Raw genomic sequence first — 20,484 nt, forward strand, 5'->3', positions numbered from 1 at the left:
ATCATATGACATTGTAGGGAAACAAACGAGGTCGCCATTCGTATACGGCTGTCCTGTTACGGAATGCCGCGAATCCCACTTTCGGAAGTGCTACTGTGAACCATGTTGTCGGTGGCTGTGAAAAATATGCACTCTACAGAGAAGATTGTAAGTATGGCCGCAGCTAACCCCTGAAGATCAATTGCCCACGAGAGTGTTTTGACGGGTCTGTTGCCCTTCCGCGGCTGCACTATCTTTTTGGATTGGGTATAGACGAGAATCTAGCACACAGCGAGTACAGCTCATTGGCTGCTGTGAGACTGCGTATTAGGGACACCATATTGATGCTTTTCCCCAGGACCCAGAGACGTTAGCTGCAGCGAAACTGAGCGTAGTGTGGAGATGGCGATGCGAGCCACGTTTTGCATCATCGGAGAGGCATTCATGCAATACAACACTGTTCCAACACGTGCCACTCCGAGAACAGTCCAGCGTGAGGGTGGAAGCTGGATGCCAACCGGAGAAATTTTTCACGTCGTCCGTTCTGCGATTATGGATTCGGAGTGTATGCTGAAAACGGATGAATGTAAAGCTGTTTAATCCGGCGTGAAGCAACCGGAACCTGCAGCTACTGTCGTGAATAACTACTGATGTTGCAAGAACCCTGTGCTTGTTTTTCCCTCTCATCCCTATGATCCCAGGTTGTGGCTCAATGACCGCTGTTTCATCTCCATTCCTCTGTCTTCCAGAAAAGATGTCCTCGGCGCCGGACCTCCCCCCCCAGGTCCCGGGGTCGAACGGTGGAAACACCACTCCGTCTATCTGGAACCAGCTGGAGGTCAAGAAAGGGAACATTTGACAATGAAGGCTGAGGAATGGCATCTGGATATCGGCGCAGTCTCCATGCGAGGGAAGCGACCCACTGATGAAGATGCAAGTCAACCTTCTCAGAATGACGACCCCTCTGATGACCGACCTGCTGGCATCCACCATCCTTTAGCGAGACCCGGCGACACACCAGCAAGACGATTCTGCCATGCAAATAATATCTAACTACTCTTTTACACTCCCGTGGAACGCCATAGGACTTTTTGCTTGTTACCTGTGGCCCACTACCGCGCGCTCCCATACACATTCGGGATACAATCCTCCTGTTTACGTCCAAAATGCATTATTTCTGTATGGCAATTCAGGCGCTGGTGGTGGATATGGCAATCTATTCCCACCCAAACGTCCGTATACAAGCGCTGTTCGATGGTCATGGCGGGCCGCACGTTGCCCACTACGCTGCGAATCACCTTCAATCTCTTTTCGGTAACGGCTGACTGCCGACATGCCCATCTCTCAACCCTGCCGGTCAAGGGAACATCATGGGACTGCAACACGGTGGATACACCAAATGAATATGACCAGCTTGCAGTGAACAGCACCAGCGCGCCAAAATTACATGCTTCTTTTCTGCTGGCCCATTCTAGTGAACTACCCGAAGAAGCTCCGAGACACAACACGCAGTGTTAAGTCGGTGTGCTGTGAATTGACCAGAAATACTCTTCTTACATTCTTACCCCTCCAACACTGTAGTTTTCGCCTTCTAAAAAACTTCGGGATGTGCGCATCACTGTGTGCTTTGGGTCTCGCGCAGCGAAGCATAGGAGCTTGTCTCGACAAACCATCGAGAAGATCTGCAATGATTTGGATGAGGAGCTCAAGATGTATAAAATAATACATAGCGGCTCAACAGGTGAGTCTGGTGGAAGAAAGACCGTAGGTTGCCTTGGAGATTTACGGGCTTGCCACCTTTCAAGCATTTTCACTATCACTTTTATTCCTGCCCTCTTCTGTCGTCACAGGTGTAATAGTTGTAATTGAGAAGGTGGAGAAGCCGGAACAGGTCACCGTTCGTGGAAGACAAATTGTGGGGGACCCGGCAATCACACCTCTCAAAGAGGAATATGGACAAGAGGCGTCACCAGCTGCACAGATAACGCTGGGATCGCCTGATGCTCCATTTCGCCTTTACGTTATAAACGTTGGTGAGTCTGAAAAGTATTCTGCAGTGGAATCCGCATGTGTGTTCTGCGTCCACTTCCGATACTATGTGAACTTTTCTGACACCATTATACCAGACATAGGCAACCTGATGCACGTGTGCAGGCGGTGCGTCAAGGGACATATCACAATAACTGACACGAAGAATTCCCCCTTCCCTTATGTACATCTACGGTGCTCACCCCTGCGTGAAGAAGAATAGTCGACAGTTGCGTCATAGTTTCACATCTATAGACGCGCAAAGGCAACTGTATCCTATACACGCATGCTGTCCGCGTTGATGTGAACGCAGGAGACAGCCGGGCGATGCTGCTCGGTGGGAATGACTACTATGAGATGACAAAGGATCACAAACCCGATGATCCCGAAGAAAAGAGCCGCATTGAGCGAGCTGGGGGGTTTGTAACCGATGAGACCGCAAGATCGGTCGCTCGAGTCAACGGACTTTTAGCTGTCAGCAGATCATTCGGCGACTTCGTAAGTTACCATCGTTGCAACACATGTTATGCAGCGAATCCGCATGGAATCAATCTACCTTTTGGCGATGCATGAGGTGACCTGGATGCCCGCAGAAGAATCTCACAGCCGGACGAACTCATTCTACAAAGGGCTATTTCACCCCGAGAATTCGACCAATCACGCTCCTGTGTATGTTGGTTTGAACATGGGTTGCGTATGTGCCTTGATGTGCAGCTTTTAAAGGAGCCAGGGTCCGGTGACACACCAGTGATCTCCAAGCCAGATATCCGGTATTTCTTCGCTACCTACGGTGATTTACTGCTCCTCTTTTGTGACGGTAAGGTGAACCATTTTACAGGCTGGTAGTGCATGTTGCGCCCCTAGTCTTTTTCAAATTCATGGGCCGAGTGGCTTATACACCGACGACACACACACGATAGGTTATTCGTTGACCAGCACCAACGATCTGCGTCACACATCCACAGACCTACGTGATCAGATGCGGATAGCTGATGAGACGACTCTCCTCTGATTCACAAAATATGGCCAGCCGAGACTTGTGATGCAGACGAGCAATCCCCCATGCAATGCCCGGTTTCATTTCTCATAAACTTGCGGTATCCTTCTGTGTGCAGGCGTGACGGAGCCGGCTGAAATGAGCTGGGCTCATGTGGCGGCATTCGCGCGGGAGACTTTCTCACAAACGAATGACGTAGTTAAGACTGCAACGTTTCTTGCCGACAAGGCTTACGCGGCAGGTTCTTTCGACAATATCAGCACAATAGTTACCTCACTCCGTCAGGAGCCCGCAGCGGTTCCTGTCGCAACCCTTCAAGCCCACGTTTGGACCAGAGACAAGCTGAGTAGGTTTTACCGTCTGTCATTCGTACATGGAGAGGCGAACTCTCTATAGTGCCAACTGTGACAAGAGCCCTCCATTTATTCATCATTTTGTTTAGAGCAACAAAGAACCTACGAAATGTAGTCAATTTGGGAATCGGAACCGCTGCTGTCTTCTGATAAGCACGAAACCATTTGGTGAAGTTGCACAACAAACTCAAGACATTTATCAGCACTTTGGTGTAGCCGTTACTTGCCTGTTTCTTTCGCTATCTATTTGCTACACCAGAGTACCTTCTTCGCATAACATAGCTTTCCGGTCCGTTCGTCCCAGCTACAGAGTTCCTCATCCCGTCGATGGCCACTTTATACAGTGCGTACACCAGCGATCGACTGTCGTGTTGCGGGTGGCAATCGACAGCTTCTTAGAGTCTTTGCGTGTGACCGACCTGCCAGCTGCGACTACCTGTGATGCGTTTGCAGTAACTACACTAAGCGAAGATTGGACGCATCGACTTGAGACGGCAAAAAGTAACTTTTTCTTGCCCCTATTTTAAGCAGTTTATACGTACATGTGACAAAAACCCAGTGAATACTGTCGCGTGTTTAGCAACCGGAAGTTCCTTGTTCCGAGCTAGAATTCGAATCGCTTTTTAACGCATTCACGACGAATCTATGGAGACGCCCAGGTAGGATCTGATAGTACGAACGCATTGAGTGGCTTATGCATTGGGCATCAGCAGTACGCCTGTATCCAAATGAGCCGGAACACTACATGCGAATGCCGGTGAATGCCGGACTTCATATGCATCACAGTTCGGTGTTCCATCCTTGTTTGTCGAGGGCTCTCCAGATTACGGCGACTCACGTACAAAAAGGAGGGAGAACGGGCGCCAGGTGCAGCCTTTGTAAGTGGGGTCGATAGCATCATATCTCTTTTGGTGTATCCGGTAACGCGTTGCCTTTTGTTTATCCTTCGCGTTTTCGAGAACTGTGTGACCGTGGATGTCCAGGCTTTGTTAAAAAATCTTCGAGGGCCCTAAGTGTGGAGATGTAGAGACAGAATGCTTTCGATTACATTACTTAACGCCCGTAGTGCCGGCACATCCCCCTGAGTTACTGTGTCGAGAAGCCCCACCGTGGTAATACCAGTTGACGCACAGCAGTCTGAGCCAGCCATCCACATCAGGGAACTCGAAGAGAATGCGCAGACACACGACCGTGGAGCCAGTGACCTGACTATCCATTGTACTGGCGATCCGTTAACACTCGTGGCTGTAGTTTCTAGGGGTTCGCCGTCGCGATCAGGCGGCCACTTCAGTGTTGATAGCACGACGTAAGCTTGGCCGCAGGTATGTTCTGCTCATCTGTAGTTTCCCTTTTGAAATTTGACAGGTTCACAGTGCTGAGCATAAAGCGAGACGGTCGAAACTGGAATGAAGCGGGTATTCGCCACCTCATTCGCCGCGTGACGCTTCGGCAACGTTTTACGTAGCACTTCCTCAGGGAATGAGGTTCCCGAGGACACGATGTATTCCAACCCCCCCTCGCTCTTTACATCCTTCTCTGTGTTCCCTCCTGCCTCCGTCCTTCGCTTTCTCTCACCGACTAGGAAGATTGAGGCGCCACAGCCTCAGCCAGAACGTGACAGTCCCAGTTCCTTGAAAGCACATACCCTGATACGCTGCAGCGGGCTTAAACTGTGAAACCAACAACTGGCGTTGACGTGTTTGCGTTCCTGAAGAAAGACGGACTGCATACACATAGTAGCGCTACTGGCCGAACACAGTCTTGCCAAAAAGCCAGGAGCAAAGTTCACGCGTGGGTTTTGGTTTCAGACTCTTTTCACCAGAGACAGGAGAAAAAACGTGCGAGTTCGCCAGTTGGTCAGGACTAAGGTGTGCATGCAACACAGAGCAACATCGATCTGCATGCTCTCGTGCGCGTTCCGTGCGAAAAGAGTTCGACAATGCCTTTGTCGTCTTCTGCACTCTAATGAAACAGCGATTTTATTCGGATTTCCGCTTTCAAAGAGTCCCCTAGAAAATTAGGTCCATCTCAGTTTGTTTCCATTCTCGCGACGCCACCAGCGACTGCCCCGCCGGTGGTTTACTCACGCCTCAAAAAGCAGGGCCCTCCAGCCTCCCACCTGGAGCTCCGAATTTCTGTCGCAGTATCGACGTCCCTGCTCTCGAAAACTGATGATTTTTTCTCTTCCAGAGACGCAGCAGCATGACCTTTTCGTGGGGTAAAACTCCTCCCGGTGTATACCCGACTTCTCTGCCTTTCACTTTTCTTCCGCTGCATATCCTCACGCTGATTTGCCACAAAAGATCTGTCGTATTGAATCGCTTGTCTTGCGGGCCCTCCGAATTCAAGGGGGGAAAAAGTTCCTGGTTTTCTTGACTGGTATCTGCTGATGTTCAGGCCGGCACTCAGAAAGAGGGATGTGTCGATTTGAAATAGTCGGCAAGATGGCAGCGTTGACCGCTAGGAGAGCGTCTTAGAACGCCAGATACAAGCCTGGAAACCACGCCGGCCGTGCGGCGAGTTGGTTTGCCGCGTGCCTCTTTCTGGGTGGAACGACAAGACAGCCGGCTTTCCCCGTTCCTCAGGATAGGGTGGCTGAAGGCCATTTGTCGGAACGCGGACTGCCTTCTGATTTCACAACCGAAATCCCGGACTGCCCCGCGCCCGTCCCCCTCCTGGGACGCGAGACAGAACGAGTGCTGGCCGTTGACCAGCCGCCATTGTTTTGAGGCAGTTTCTCCTTCTTCTCCTCTTGACTCTCTCTCTTTCCGCGTGTCAAACTGCCAGCAACCCCACATCTCTTCGCCGTTTCTTGTCCTCGGATACCTGTAGCTTCGCCCTCTCCCCTGCGTCCTCACCGTTTCCCGCGGTACTCCGCTTCCCCTGTTCGTCGCGCACCGTCTCCTCTCTCCTCTATCTCTCAAAAGACGCTTCTCGCTCACGGCATATTCTTCCTGGCATCTCTGTTCTCCCTTTCGTCTCCTTTTCCTCCCGCGACATCTCCTGTCTCCGTCTCCAGAATCTCCGTCTCCATCCCTTCAGTTCTGTGCGCTGGCTGTCTTCTCTCGTCGTCTCTCTCCGAAAATGGTGAACACAGGCGGGCCGCCCGCGTCTGCGGGGCATCGAGCTCCGTCCTCTGGACTCGTCACACATACAGCTTTGCCGGAAATTCGTCTCGAACGCTTCTACTGCTTTCAGTCGAGCCTCCAGCGGCTCCAGTATGCCGGCTCTCAGCTTCCACCATCTGCCTCGCCCTGTCGAAACTGCGAGAAGAAGAGAGTGAAATGCATATGTGAAAGCGTTGCCACTCAAGTGGGCCAGTGAGTGAAGAATCCTCGACGTTCTTTCGGATGTTTATTTTCCACCATTCTCATGAAGAACGTGTCTTACCAACGCTTGCCGCATCGTTGAAGACATGCCAATGACCAGACGTTTTCGCTCTGTCTATCTGGCTTTTGCTTGTCATTACCGTTTCCAGCTGGCCTTCTCAAGAGTACTTGTTTACTCCTGTGTCGCCACTCAGTGTGTGCCTCACCTGGATCCTCGATGCGCCGAACCGGGCTTTCTCCGGCGTTGCTTCTTCTTCTTCTTCTTCTTCTTCTTCTTCTTCTTCTTCTCTCGCCTTTGACTTTCTGTGTCTTTTTCTCTTCAACCTTGTTACACTCGTCGACGCCCGCTGTCTCGCGCCTGCGCTGTCTGTTGTGTTCCGTGCAGGGCGCCAGCCTTCTCTTTGCCAGAAGCCGAAAAGATTCGGGCGGAACTCGACGAGGTTCGGCAGCGTCTGAGCTCCATTGAAATCGGAGAGTGGAAGCGCCACACGAACGCCACTGATGTGATGAAGCGAGTCCTCCCCACCATTCGAGAAAAGGTGAGAGGCGGGAGCGCGGGAAGGGAGCGGGGAACGGGACGCCACGCCCGAAGGAGAGAAAGCTGGAGAGACAGGCAAGCTGAGAGGAGGGAGGCGCAAACCGACATCGAATAGGGGCGGTGGAACAAGTGAGAGAGAAGGACAGGAGGAAGTAGAGCGGAAAGAAGACAAAGCTGCAGCGAAGAAAAAATAGTGCACCGGGCGCAAGACGGCGCCAATGCAGAGGTACAGAGAGAGATGGGGAGAACGTGGAGAGGAAAGGAGATACCACAACAAACAGGAGGAGAGAATATGGAAAGAATAGGCGCAGATAGAAACGGAAGGGAGACGAATCAGAGGAATCAGGTGTAGGAACGAGGTGGAGACAGAGAGACGGAAGGACACGGCGAGAGAGAGGGAAATGAAACAGAAACACAACCAAGCCAGGACACATACGAAAACATCATGAACGCAGAGACGCGAGGCGAATACAACGACTACAGCTGATTTGACTGCGAGAAGACCAGCGCAAATGGATTGGCGCCTGGGCTGCGCTGTGACTCGACATGCTGTCTCTCCACTTCGTTTTTTCTGGTGTCCGTGTTCTCATCTCTCCCGTCTTCTCGCGGCTGGCAAACTGGAGCCCAGATACGTCCCTGCGCATGTTGGATTGCTGCCGCCCTGGTTCTGCCCACCGGCGCTACGAAGTCTCTGCTCTGCTCTCTGTCCTCAATCTCTCTTTTGTAACGATCGCGGCTCTCCATGAGCGATCGTCTGTTTCCTGTTCCTCGTGTTTTGATGCCTTGTGGACTGTCGCGCTTTAGGTGAAGGACAGCATGGGGTTTGCGCCTGAATTGGTGATCAATTCCTGGGCGAAACTATACGAGATTCTCGCACAGACTCCGGCCCTGCCGCCACTCCGCGGCTGCCTCGCGTCGCAGAGTTTTCTCGACTCGCACGGCGGCCGGTCTCCGGCAGGCCCGAGCATCAAGAGTGTGCATCTCTGTGAATGCCCGGGCGGTTTCATTGCTGCGACAAATCATTTCATCAAAACCAAAACAAGTACGTCTGTGTCTCTGTGGTCTCGCTGCCTGTCGCCCCCTTCTGTGCTGTTGTCGGAGCTCTTTTCTTGCACACTCTTTCCTGGGACGTTTTAGCGGCTGCTGCCTTGAGTCAGCTGCGCGGAGGACGTCATCGGACAGGCGACGCACGGGTGTCTCTCGCGTGCTCCACGGCGGCTCACTTTTTCGCGGACATGCGTCTCATCCTTTTCCCTTCTCTGTTGCAGAAGGCGCCCTCGGCCACGTGTGGCGCGCCGTCTCGCTTTCGCCGTACCACGAAGGAGGCAATCCTTCTGAGCTGCTCGACGACGACGTGCTGTACAGACACACCGAGGACCTTTGGCTCACGGGCTACGACGAGACCGGGGACATTGTGAAGAGGCGAAACATCGAATTCATTTGGAATCACACATCCAGGGAGCCGAGAACCCGAGAAAACCCCACGCCGTTCGGCCTGGTAGGTCTACGGCGTTTTCACCAGCTCAAAAAAACAGATCTGCCGCCCCGTCACGGATGTGCCGGATTGCAGATACGCTGCGTTGGAATCAGCCAAAACACACCACGCAAACCGACACTCGCGTAGCTTCATCGGTACGCAATGTACTGTTACATAGACACCCTGGTAGCTACCTGTCTACAGCTATGTATGTAAGGCGTTCACTGAAAAAGGTGAAAGTGGCGAGGCTTCGAGTTTGTTGTTCCCATCTGAATTGGTGTGTTTCTGTGGGTGCGTTCGCATGCAGTGCTAGCAAGAAGCGCGTGGCAAAATGCCGTCTGTCTCGGTTTTTTTGGCCGACCGAGATGCAGTGCTGGTCTCCTCAGATCCAGTTTTTGCAGGTCGCCACGTGAGGGAAAACAGCGACTGACTGTCGTGTCTGTTTTTCGCGATTCCCAAAAAAACCCATGATGTCTTCATGGCCTGCCTGAACTCACGGTGGGGGCGAGTGCATGCCGAGTTTCGAAGACTGTTTTCTTCTCTTCTCTAGGCGGACCTCGTCACAGCCGACGGATCCTTCGACGTACAGTTCGCGCCGCACCTGCAAGAGGAGCTGACGGCGCCTCTTGTTTTCGCCGAGGTCGTTTGCATGCTCGGCCTCTTGAACATAAAAGGCACTGGCATCGTCAAGATGTACGGCCTTCTCTCCCACCAGTCGATCTCGATTCTCGCCATCTTAAGCATGTGCTTCAACCATGTAGGAAGGCGAAACAAAGGCCAACTTCTATAGCTTTCTTCGTCGAACGAGCTCTGCATCGATCTATCTCTATCTCTACTTATACAAATATATATGCCTATCCATGTATACATATCTCCGCATATATATCCGTGTCGCTCTATTCCTCAACGTACACATATATGTCTATATTTGCGTTGATGGCTAAATGCGTATGAGCCCCTATGTCGAATCGTCGCTTTGCCTACTTTTGTGTAGGGGTATATACGCTCGGGGAATAGAGCGCAAGCGGCGGAGTGAGAACGGATGAGATTTAGGGCATTTCTGATATGGGCCCCGCGTTCGCGCTCACCGGTTTTGTTTCTTGTCTCCGCTGGATTGTCCCTGTTTTTATCTGCGATCAGGTGGTTTTGGCGAAACCCTCCATGAGCCGCCCCGGGAATTCTGAGCTCTACGCTGTCTGCCTGGAGTTTGTCGGCATTCGCTCTTCCTTTCTGTCTGTTCTCTCACGTCTTGTCGACTCGGCCCACGACGTTCTCGGAAAGCAAGGAAAAACTCTCATTCCCAAACACTGGATTCCCGAGGTACTCTCGCCCGTTTTTTGCTCTGGCGTGTTCTAGCCCCCCGGCTGCTCTACACATGCCAAACCTACACATTTCTTTCTCGATCTGTGCATCTCTCTACCTGGAGACAACGTTCTATGAGTGTGTGCGTGTGTAGGCTTGTCTCTGTGTCTCTATCGAGTCATCTACCTATCTGTATCTATTCATCTCTCTATCTACCTATGTATGGCTCCTTATATCTATTTATCTATCTGTCTCTACCTATCTATAGGTATCTGCCTATCAGTAGCTGTCTATCTCTCTCTATATATGTCTATAGCTGTGTATGTGTCGGTGTCTATCGATATTTTCGGTATCTGTATATGTGTACGTATATGCCAGTGTATATCTGGATGCATCTGTCGATGTCGTTTCCGGTGTCTGTCGCTGTCTGGAACTTATCTCGGTTTTGGGAACGGTAGCTAGCAATGGGGTACTGAGACACTAGGCCGACAGACAAATGAGGCGACAAGTTCACAGCCGGATGTGGCCAACCACGTATCTACATCCACATCTGTTGCTCTCTCTATGCATATATGTATATGCATATCTATCTATCTATCTATCTATCTATCTATCTATCTATCTATCTATCTATCTATCTATCTATACGTGCTGATACACAGCCTATTTTCGACGGCGCGCATCGACATAGAGAGGCAGAGGGACGACAACGAGAGGTGGATCTCTCGTTTGTCCTTTTTCGTGGTGTCTTTTTTCCTGTATGCTTGCGCATGCGTTTTCACCAGTTTCATTTCTTCGACTTCGTAGGAATTTCTTCAAGAGTGCGTAGAAGCTGCCAGGTTCTTCGCCTCGCACCAGATTCAGCAGATCGACCGAAATCTGTCGTAGGTCTTCGACCGAAACCAAAAGGAAGCAAGGACTGAGAGAGGAAGGAAATTGGGAAAGATGAAACAAGAGCGCGCGCGGCAGGTCGATGGCCGTCGTCGAATCAGACGAAGCCCGCGAAACAGCAAAGACGTTCATGTGTCTCCTTTTTGCCACCGGGTTGAGTGTCTCTTTCTCGACTCTTTCGTCCACCGGCTCCACGCAGCCATTCCCTCTCTTTCTCGGTGTTCGGTTCTTCGCCTACGCGTCGCGGTCCTCCGTTCCTGTGGCGACGTTTCCTTCTTTTTCCCTGATGCTTCCGATTAGGCTCCCCCCTCAGAAACCGCTGCGCGCCTTGTCGCGCCAGCTTTCTCATCTTTCTCCCGATATTTGTCTCTTATCTCGGCTTTCCCACTTCTCCTTCCGGCAAATGTCCAGGCTCTTTCGGCGCCTGGACCATGGGGCGCTCCAGGCATGCTTCCAAAGGCAGAGGGAGAAGGCGGCAGATTTCATTCGTCGGCACCAAATCGAGTACGCCGAACGGGCACGAAACGGAAGGCGGGGAATCAAGGGCCTCAAAAGAGAGGACGGAAAAGGTCGTTGGGAACCGTGCATACAACACCGTCGGCCTTGTCTTGGCGCGTCTTTTGCTCCAACGCGTTTTGTCCTGCGTCTGCCGCCAGCGCCTGAGGGTGGAGCTAAACCTCTCCTGCGCGGTACGCGCGATGCTTCCTTTTCTGGTGCCTTTCGCGGTCTTCTTCGCCCACCCGTCCTTCGTGCTTTGTCAGGGTGCCTGTTCTTCTTTGATGCCACCTTCCCACTCTCTGTCTCGCGAGCTGTCTCGCGCTTGCTCTGCCTAGGCCGATAAACTTTCAAGACCGCATTGTCAAGGACGTTCACTTCATGACGGACTGGGCGAGGAATCCGTTCACCAACTCGACCAGGAGAGCCACGAGGTGAGCTCCGTTTCGTTGCCAGTAGCCACGTCGTCGTGTTTCCCACCTTTCTGTGTGTGTGCGTGTTGCGCAAAATCGCCACAACTGCATGCGTTTTTCCCGTCGCCCCTCGAGCGGGGCAGTGCTCAGACGGGGAACTGCCAGAGCGCAGAGAGGACAGCGGGAGGCGCCACTGACTCTGAGCGGTTGCGCCTGTGTAGAAAACAAATTGGGTTTCGTGTTTCCTGCTCGGCAAAACGCTTGTGAAACACAACTCTTAACCGAGGTCTCCGTTTTTTGCCTGTGAGATTCAACTCGATGTCCCAAACATACGTGCGTATATTGTTCCGTAGTTAATCATTCTCATGTACATATGCGTTTGGATATATCTATTTAGCTATATATTTCTATACCTATATCTACATCAAAACCTATATGTATATATGTCTATGTATGGATGCTTGTTCATTCTTCTCTCCCTTCCCTGGATACTCCTTTCTCAGCAATTTGCATCAATACATACATACATACATACCTACATACATACGAATAAATGCACATGTGGATATCTCTGTGCATATGTTTGAGTATATGTAAATGCGTTCCGAAGAATACGAGTATGCTGCTTGTTTTTTCTCCATTCGTTTTCCCCTCCGCAGACGAAGAGTGCAGGGCACGCTGCAAGACCGCCAGCGATGCCATGACCTCTTTGAGGCGCTGCACGCAGCTCGACAGCTCCAGTGGGAGACAGCGGCTCGGCTTATAGACGAGGAAGATGGACGAGGGGCCAGAGGCAGGGCAGCAGCAGGGAGACGGATCCCTTTCGTCAAGCCTGAAGCGGCAGTGCGCGCGGTGTGCGCGTTTGTGGAGGCGCAGCGGAAGCAGGCCGAAGACGGTGAGGGCGAAGCCGCGGGTGGAGTCGGAGGCGGCGGAGTGTCGCTTTTCGCAAATCTCGAGGTTAACACGTTTTGTTTCTTTCTCCATTTGTGCCTGCAGGGAGCGGGCAAAGTTCAGCTCTCGCTGTGAAGGAGACAGAGTCTCTCGCTCAGTACCTGGAGCTGTTGCCGCGATCGGGTGAGCTGCGCGAGAAACAGGTGAAGGGATGAGCGGGGAGAAAGCAAGAGATGGCCACTGGGGACGCGCAGGCGCAACATCGGAAGTTGCCAGAGCGCGAATCAGCTGCTGCGGAGAACGCTCAAGCGAAGGAGAAAAGGGAAGCCGGGCATAGAGCGCCTGGAGTGGAAGGAGACGAACCAGTGGAAAGAGAGAAGGGAGGAGCAAGAACCCAAGAGCGAGAGAAGGAGAGGCCGACGCAGACAAAAGAGAAGAAGCAAGCCGGAGAGACTGAGGGTGGGACGCGGCGTGCAAAACCGACTGCACGCGAGAAGGAACACAGGCAGCAGAAAGGAGACGGAAAAGAGAGAGAAGAGCCGCGAGGTGAAGCCACGCGAGAGGCAGGAAGGGGGGCGCGCCACTTGAAAATTTTTTTGAGGGGCAACAGAATCCGACGGAAAGGAAATCGAGAAAGGAAAAGGAACGAAAGACGGTTCCAACCAACGGATAAGACCCCACCAGGCTCCGTGCTCGAGTTTTTTCTTCAGGCGGCCGGATCGACCACGAGGATCACGAGTCACCGGAGGCTTACGATCCGACCGGTCCAGGGGTATGCCGGAAAGAACCGCAAATCTTCCAAGATGCACACACACATGCATATATTTATATATATATATATATATATATGTATAGTTGTGTATATTGTTGTGGCTACACAAAACATATACTCACGCCGGTATCTGCATGCGGCTACCCAGCGCATGTGGACGAAGGCATCTGCACTCTCCGTGGCTTTTGCCGATGCAGCTGCACGCACAAGTGTATACCGACGGCTTCAGCCACCTGAAACCTGCTGAAGAACAAAAAGAAGAACTAAACACGTCACATCTCCTACGTGTCACGCTTTCTCCGTCCCTCCCCATCTACACCTCCATGCTTGGATATCTATCTATATCTATCTATCTACCTTTCTGTCTGTCTCTCGGTGTCTATCTGTATCCATATATGCGATCTCTGTTGATGTTGGATGCATGCGTGTCGAGATTCGAGCCTCGGTTCGTGCTGCGGTGTAACTACAGGGGGCCCCATCGAAGCGCCTGCCGTTTTGGCTGAATCTTTTCGGGCTGCACATGAAGCCTCGTCGGACTGCGGCTTCACGGCAACCCGCGAGCCACTCGGGAGGCGGCGCGGGAGCGCCCGGCGACCTTCTCTCGTTCTTCGCGGGCATTTCTGGACAGAGCCACGCCGCGGAAGAAGACGCCTCAGCAGACGCCGCCGGCGCGGGAAATCACCTCGAAGAAGAACAAGACGAAAAAGAGCGCGAAGAAGAAAAGGAACAGCGAGAGCGGTGGACGAAGGAGTTAGGAGAAGGCCTGCAGCGAAAGGACTACCTCAGGCCAAAGAGTCGATGGATCACACCAGCTCTTGCCATACGTAAGCTGTGCGCACCCAGATAAACCCACTTTCGCCGTCAGATACATCCTCATATTTCTGTAGAAACATGTATATATGTATATTATAAGTATATATAATATATATATATATATATATTATATATTATAAGTATATATATATATATATATATTATAAGCATATATATTATAAGTATATATATATATATATATATATTATAAGTATATATATATATATAAGTATATATATATATATATATATATATATAAGTATATATATATATATATATATATAAGTATATATATATATATATATATATATATATAAGTATATATATTATAAATATATATATATATATATTTATATGGAGCAGAAGGGTGGGAGTGTGGGAGGTGCAGCAGTGCAGATTTCTGTGGAGAGGTTGCGCTGTGGAAGGGCGCATGCATCAAAACAGCGCTAGGTAAACGCAGCGATGGCGAGAAGAGGGTAAAAGATAGGACACTGTCTCGAGTTGACACACGTCGGACAGGTGGAGCGCCTGTGTCGATTTCCTCAGTGGCGACTGCATGGGAGGATGCTCCCGTCTTCGATGTGGAGATGGCAAGGCCAGTTGCGTGCGCCTGCGTCGGCTGTTGGCCTGACGCGCCGGAGACGCCTTTCGGACAAAGCGCTTTTTGCTTCGTGGGCGTTCCGCGCGCCTTCGGTTTCTGAAACCTCTCCGCTTACCCGTGTCTCCCTTCGCTGCTTGCCAGGGCCCTTCGCTGTCCGTCTTTCCCGGTTCGCGGACGACCAGCTCATGGCGTTGTTGATGGAGAAGCGGACCCGACTCCCCTTTGTCCTGCCGTGTGAGTGATCATCGTTCTTCTTTTGGAAAAAACGGTCCCGTTTGCGGTCGGTGTGTGTTTCGCGCGGTGCTCGGCGTCGCCGTCTCTGTCTCTGGCTGCGCTCGTGGCAACCTCCAGCGTCCTCGCCCAGCTGTCTCTCCGTCTTCTCCCTCCGGGGCTGTGTCGTTGAGGGATGCGCTGGCTGTTCGCCCCTCCGTCTCCTCCGCACTCCCGCTGCCTTCCCTTGCCCATTTCCGTCCCGGACTCTTTCCGTACGTCGCTCGGGACGCGTCTCTTCTCTCCCCTTTATCCCTCCTTTCTGGAACATTTCCTCCTCTTTTGCTCTGCTGCTGTCAGATCTTCCGTCGGATTACTTGGTCTCCGAGGGCGACCGTTCTTCCTCTTTCGCTGCGGCTGCGCCCGTCTCGCTTCCCTCGAGTTTCACAGTCGACCTTGCCCTCGCGCTCCTGTGTCTCTGCCCCGCGTCGCCAGTCGCCTCTCGCTCACCGGACTCCACTCCGCGGGAAGGCGCACCCGGGCGAGGTCTGCAGAAGCTCCAAGCGTGGAGAGACAGCCTGGCACGCCGGTACCCCTCAGGCTACCTGGAATTATCTTCACAGGGGACAGAGGGTTGTACAGACGGCGAGGCTGGGGAGGCGCGCGCGGAGGGCGAGCCACCGGAACGCGGCGTGCTGCCGGACCTCGTTCGCCGAGCGCAAATCCCCCTGTCCGGGGCGGTCCTCGTCAACGGAGTCTCAGCCTGTGAGGAAGACGAACGAAACGCTCTCGGCGACGGCTGCGGCGTTTCTCGCCTCCCGCCGTTCTTCGACATCCCCGACTGGGAAGACGAACAAGCGAGGAGACAGAGAGAAAGCGAGGCAAACGCGAAAACACGCGAACGAGAGGGCCCAGGGCGTCTCGATCTCCTGAACGAGTTCGAAAGAGGAACCAAGAGTGCGGAACTGATTCAGGTGCGTTCGGTTCAAGGCGTCCTTTCCGCAGCCGGCTGCCTTCTGGCCTCCATGGCGTCACTTTCCTTGGCGGTTTTCGGGTGCCTTTTGCGGTCTCTGCTTTCTGGTCGCCGTCGATCGTCTCGGCTTTCGCGCTGCTTCTTTTCCGCGTCCCCGCAGGTTCATAAGACTGAAGTCCCCCACATACAAATGCACGCCGAAGCAGATTTCAATATACCTACATTTCCAAGTGTACTGAGAGTCGTATATATATATATATATATATATATATATATCTGTAGGTGCACATGTATATGTATATATATATATGTATATATATGTATATGTATATGTATATATATATATATATATATATATATATTGATATGGTCTGTGCGAAATGCAAAGGGGGGAGATGTGGGCTTTCTCTCGTATCCGGTTTTTTTTGTTTTTCTCCTCTTTCCTGTTCAGAAATTTACGTCGAGGTGCCTGACTGTTCGCGGTGGCGGCGACGGAAGAAGACCGTGCGCTGCTGGCCTCGTCTACGCTGACATCACTGGTTTAGAGCGAACGGACTGTCAACGCGCCCCTCAGACACAGATTTCTTTTCCTGTCTCCCCGGCTGTCTCTGCTTCATCTCCTGCTTCCTTTTCTTTCGAGTGGCGTGAGGAGGACGTGGCCGACCAAGCATTCGCCGAGCTCGCAGAAGCGGAAATGAGGAGCGGCGTCCTCCTCGTTGGCCAGCTGCTCGAAGTGGGGAAATCCTCTTCTTCTGACTCGTCCACCTTTGGATATCTGTATCTCTCTGTGCACGTCCTAGCTATCCATTTCTCGCCATATCCATCTATATCCATATCTCTCCATCCATCTATCTTCATCTGTGCATTTGTCTCTGTATTTGTATGCAAATCTGTATCTGCTTCGTACGTCATTTGTATAGACATGTATGTGTCGTTTACGTGGTTCATATCTATGTGTACATGTATTGTCTGTGAAGCGATGCTGAACGCATGTGTCTTTCGCCGGGACGCCGTTCTTCCGGCCTTTGAGAGGTTTCGTCTCGAGGCCTGCCGCAAAACAGAGACGGCTCCTCCGGGTCCCACTGCGCAGAGACAGCGAGACAGAGACGCCAGCTCCGGATGCGTTGCCATCGTCGAAGGCCGTGCACGCAGTCGCTTTCGACCGGCGCATGCATGCGAGCGCATGCGATTCTTCACACGCATCGTGCTGCGGCGCACAGGACGATGTGTTTCCCTTGTGTCCTCTTTCTTGGTTGCAGGCTCTGACCGTCCTGGAGTCGAACGGCGACTTCATTCTTCGCATGCACTCCGCGTACATGCGGTTCACAGCCAGTATTGTCCTGCTGCTTGCCGGCGCCTTCTCGAACGCAGCCTTCTTTGCACCCGCCTCGCTGGCCGTGTGGCGAAACCAGCGCTTCTTTCTCGGCTACGCCTTGCGGCCCATCGAAGCCGCAGAGACAAAGAAGATTCTCGGCACCGTCTGGGACAGGCTCGTGGACACGCGAGCGAAAACCAAGCGCGAGGAAGAAGGAAGAAAGACACTCGAGGGCCCCGCGGGAGGGAACTCCAGGGAGAAGAACCAAGACGAATCCATCTGGACGATTTCTCAATGTCTGCCCGCCAAGCTCTTCACGGGCCTTGTCCCTTCCACGTATGTGATAAAAGGAGAGGTTCTCAACGAAAATCAGAGCGACAAAAAGGAACACACAACCGAGGCAACCGCCAGTATGCGCCGTCGCAAAAAGAAACCTACATGTCAATCTGAATACGCACCGATTTCTTCCTACTAGCGAATATGTGCTCTTTTCCCTACCATATATATATATATATATATGTCGCGTGTCACGTATTTCCAACGAAACCTCCGTTTTTCACATTAGGCAAACGAAGAGACTACACCTCTACGTAACTTTTGACCTCCTACCATGTGTGCCTCTCGATCATCCTCCTTGTCTACCTCACTGTTGTTCTCTCACTGCATATATATATATATATATATATATTCATGTATATTTATATATGACTTTTCTTTTCCGTCCCCTCCCTTTGCCTCATTGTCGCGCTTACGCGTCACCTTTCCTCGTCTTCTCGCCGCTTGCTCTTTGTGTCCTGTGCGAGGTCTCCGTCTCTGCTTCCTTTGCTGATTCGCTTCGCGTCTCGCGCTCTTTTTCACCCGTGGTGTCTTTTTCTGTGTGTGCTGATTTGCGCCCCGGTGTCTCTCAGCTGGCTCTGCCGCTGGAACGACTTTTTCCTGCGGGCGCAGATTCGCGACGTGGACCGTCGACTCGCGCTGCTGGCCGCCGCGCGGCGCCGCCTGCTGGATGCTGGCGACTGCTCGTCTGCAAAACTTGCGTCTTCGGAACGCGCGAGCGCGGGTGTCTGTGCGACGTCGGCCGAGGCAGAGCGCATGCACAAGAAGCCGCGGTATGGGGGCGAGGCCCCGTGCATGCAGGAGACGTGCTGGAACGCCGCAACGGCAGATACTGAGACGAAGGCCGCGGAGCAGCGCGGCGGCAGTCCGGCAGGAGTCTCAACAGAGGAGGACGTTGCCGGTGCGCTTTTGCTACAGCCGCGAAGCAAACGGGAAAAGGTTGTTGCGCGTTTCCTGGAAAGACTCGGAGTCGCCGGTAAGGGGAACACCTGGAGATCGTGTGACGCTTCTTGTTCAAGAGACTTGTCGAAAACGGCCCCAGCGAAAGAGCCGCACACGATGCGTTTAAATCCGGAGCGCCGAGTACATGTGTTTTGGTAGCATTTGACAGTCTCAGGTGTGAGACTGGACACTGTGATCAGAGATTTGAGTTTTCTCTTCGTCGCACACGTGCTCGGGGCAGAAGACGAATCGTCGGTAGGGACGCCGGTCGAGTTGGAGGCGACCGTCTCACACCTGTGGGGGAAGGAATCCAGGGGGCGAGAGAGGCAGGACTTCGACCAAGTGCCGAAAGACTACGCTTTGCTACCACAAGAGAGAACAAGAGTCACGTGAAATTCAGAGGCAGCTCAGAGTTTCAACATGCGCACCGAGAGGTCAACTCGTAGTACGGGTGTGAAGAAAAATCGGCGGGCCTTCTCCAAAATGTGCTGTGAAGAAGCACGCGTTCGCCTAACAGGAGAGGGAGTCCGAGAGAGAGAAACTCAGCGATCGAGGCGAGGGGATGTTCGCGATCTGCACAGCCTACAGCGTGTTGTGCGTGACATGGAGACAACCCTCGATGCCTAACGTCCCGTTCGTGGTGTTTTTTGGCGTTTTCGTTCTTCTGCCTGTGTCGTCTGTGCGTCACCCCCTCGCTAGTTCCGCCCCCCGGTATCCCTCGATCTCGCGTCCTCTCTCTTTGTCTCTTTTGCAGATTTTCTGCTCCCCGAGGCTTCGCCCTTCCGGCAGTGCCGCTCTGGTTCGGGCGCCTCGAAGAAAAAAGCGGGCCGGAAGGCAGAAGATCGGAGCGACGAAGGCAAGAAGAAAGAAGACAAGAGCGAGGAAGACAAGGACGGGGACGGCGCGCGTGAAGAAGAGAAAGCGAAGCCTTCTGCGGTGCCGTGGGAGTCGCTCTTGACGGAGGCTGCACAAAGCAGCGACCGCGTGTGGGGAAATGTGAAGTTTCTTTCGCTCCAAGCAATCTGTCGAGCCGCCGTCGGGGACGGCGTCCAACGCGACAACGAGGAGGTTTTCTGGCGGGGCAGCGTGTAGAGACGCTGGACGAGGGGATGCAGGGAGACCCAAGAGAGGGGAAGATAGCAGAACGCCGAAGACACAAAGGACGGGAACTCGACAGGTGAATGAAGCGTTACGGCGCGGTTTCGGCACACGGTTTTTCGCGAGGAACGAATCCACGTTGTTTCCGCCATGTCAGGCCAGCGCCACGTTGATAACTTTTCTCGAAACACAATGAAGCAGAAAACCCAACTTCCCCATCTAGAGAGAAGGGGCAAGGCAGTTTTTGAGCAAGCAGCCGTCGCTTGGGGCAGTACGTTGGAAAACCTGAAAGCTCCGGAGACTTTTTCGCGACTCTGTTGTCTTCGTTCTTTATCTTTTTCCTAGTTCCACTTTCTTTGTCTTCTTCCTGATTCTTCTTCCTCTTCGTTTCCCGGGCGCAGCGCTCGCTCGCCCTTTCGGATCGGCGCGTGACGAGCCACCGACGAGGGACGGAGCAATTCGCTGTGGCCTTACGATTCGTATGCACACGTAACTATACCCACACCTACAAGCCTGCACATCTTTATATACATATATACATATGTATATATAGATAGATATAGATATTTAGTTGAGAGACAAGAACCTTGGTATGTATGCCCGACACTGAGTGCTGCGTCGCTGTATGCGAGGTCTTGTGTGAGAGGTTGTCTGATGAGCAAAACAGAGTACCAATCGGTGTTTATATATATATATATATACAGATATACGTACATATTTGTATGTATGAG

The 20,484-nt window shown here is 52.4% G+C and overlaps 2 protein-coding genes across 2 annotated transcripts; both read left to right on the forward strand.

Annotated features, from left to right (window-relative positions):
* Positions 1 to 1,160: 1,160 nt before the first annotated feature.
* Positions 1,161 to 3,884, forward strand: NCLIV_067490 (putative protein phosphatase 2C; the record flags this gene model as incomplete). The annotated part of the gene is made up of 7 exons (XM_003886300.1): positions 1,161 to 1,293; positions 1,622 to 1,720; positions 1,830 to 2,012; positions 2,321 to 2,505; positions 2,722 to 2,824; positions 3,123 to 3,350; positions 3,811 to 3,884. The coding sequence occupies 7 exons, from the start codon at positions 1,161 to 1,163 to the stop codon at positions 3,882 to 3,884; spliced, it is 1,005 nt and encodes a 334-aa protein (XP_003886349.1).
* A 4,156-nt stretch (positions 3,885 to 8,040) lies between these two features.
* Positions 8,041 to 19,747, forward strand: NCLIV_067500 (putative ftsJ-like methyltransferase domain-containing protein; the record flags this gene model as incomplete). The annotated part of the gene is made up of 16 exons (XM_003886301.1): positions 8,041 to 8,266; positions 8,493 to 8,722; positions 9,252 to 9,458; positions 9,842 to 10,021; positions 10,811 to 10,887; positions 11,728 to 11,823; positions 12,462 to 12,697; positions 12,799 to 12,876; positions 13,404 to 13,465; positions 13,935 to 14,289; positions 15,021 to 15,113; positions 15,450 to 16,063; positions 16,514 to 16,849; positions 17,322 to 17,713; positions 18,286 to 18,689; positions 19,410 to 19,747. The coding sequence occupies 16 exons, from the start codon at positions 8,041 to 8,043 to the stop codon at positions 19,745 to 19,747; spliced, it is 3,924 nt and encodes a 1,307-aa protein (XP_003886350.1).
* Between the last annotated feature and the right edge of the window lie 737 nt (positions 19,748 to 20,484).

This window comes from Neospora caninum, chromosome XII, assembly GCF_000208865.1.
Source record: "Neospora caninum Liverpool complete genome, chromosome XII".
Classification (NCBI taxonomy): domain Eukaryota; phylum Apicomplexa; class Conoidasida; order Eucoccidiorida; family Sarcocystidae; genus Neospora; species Neospora caninum.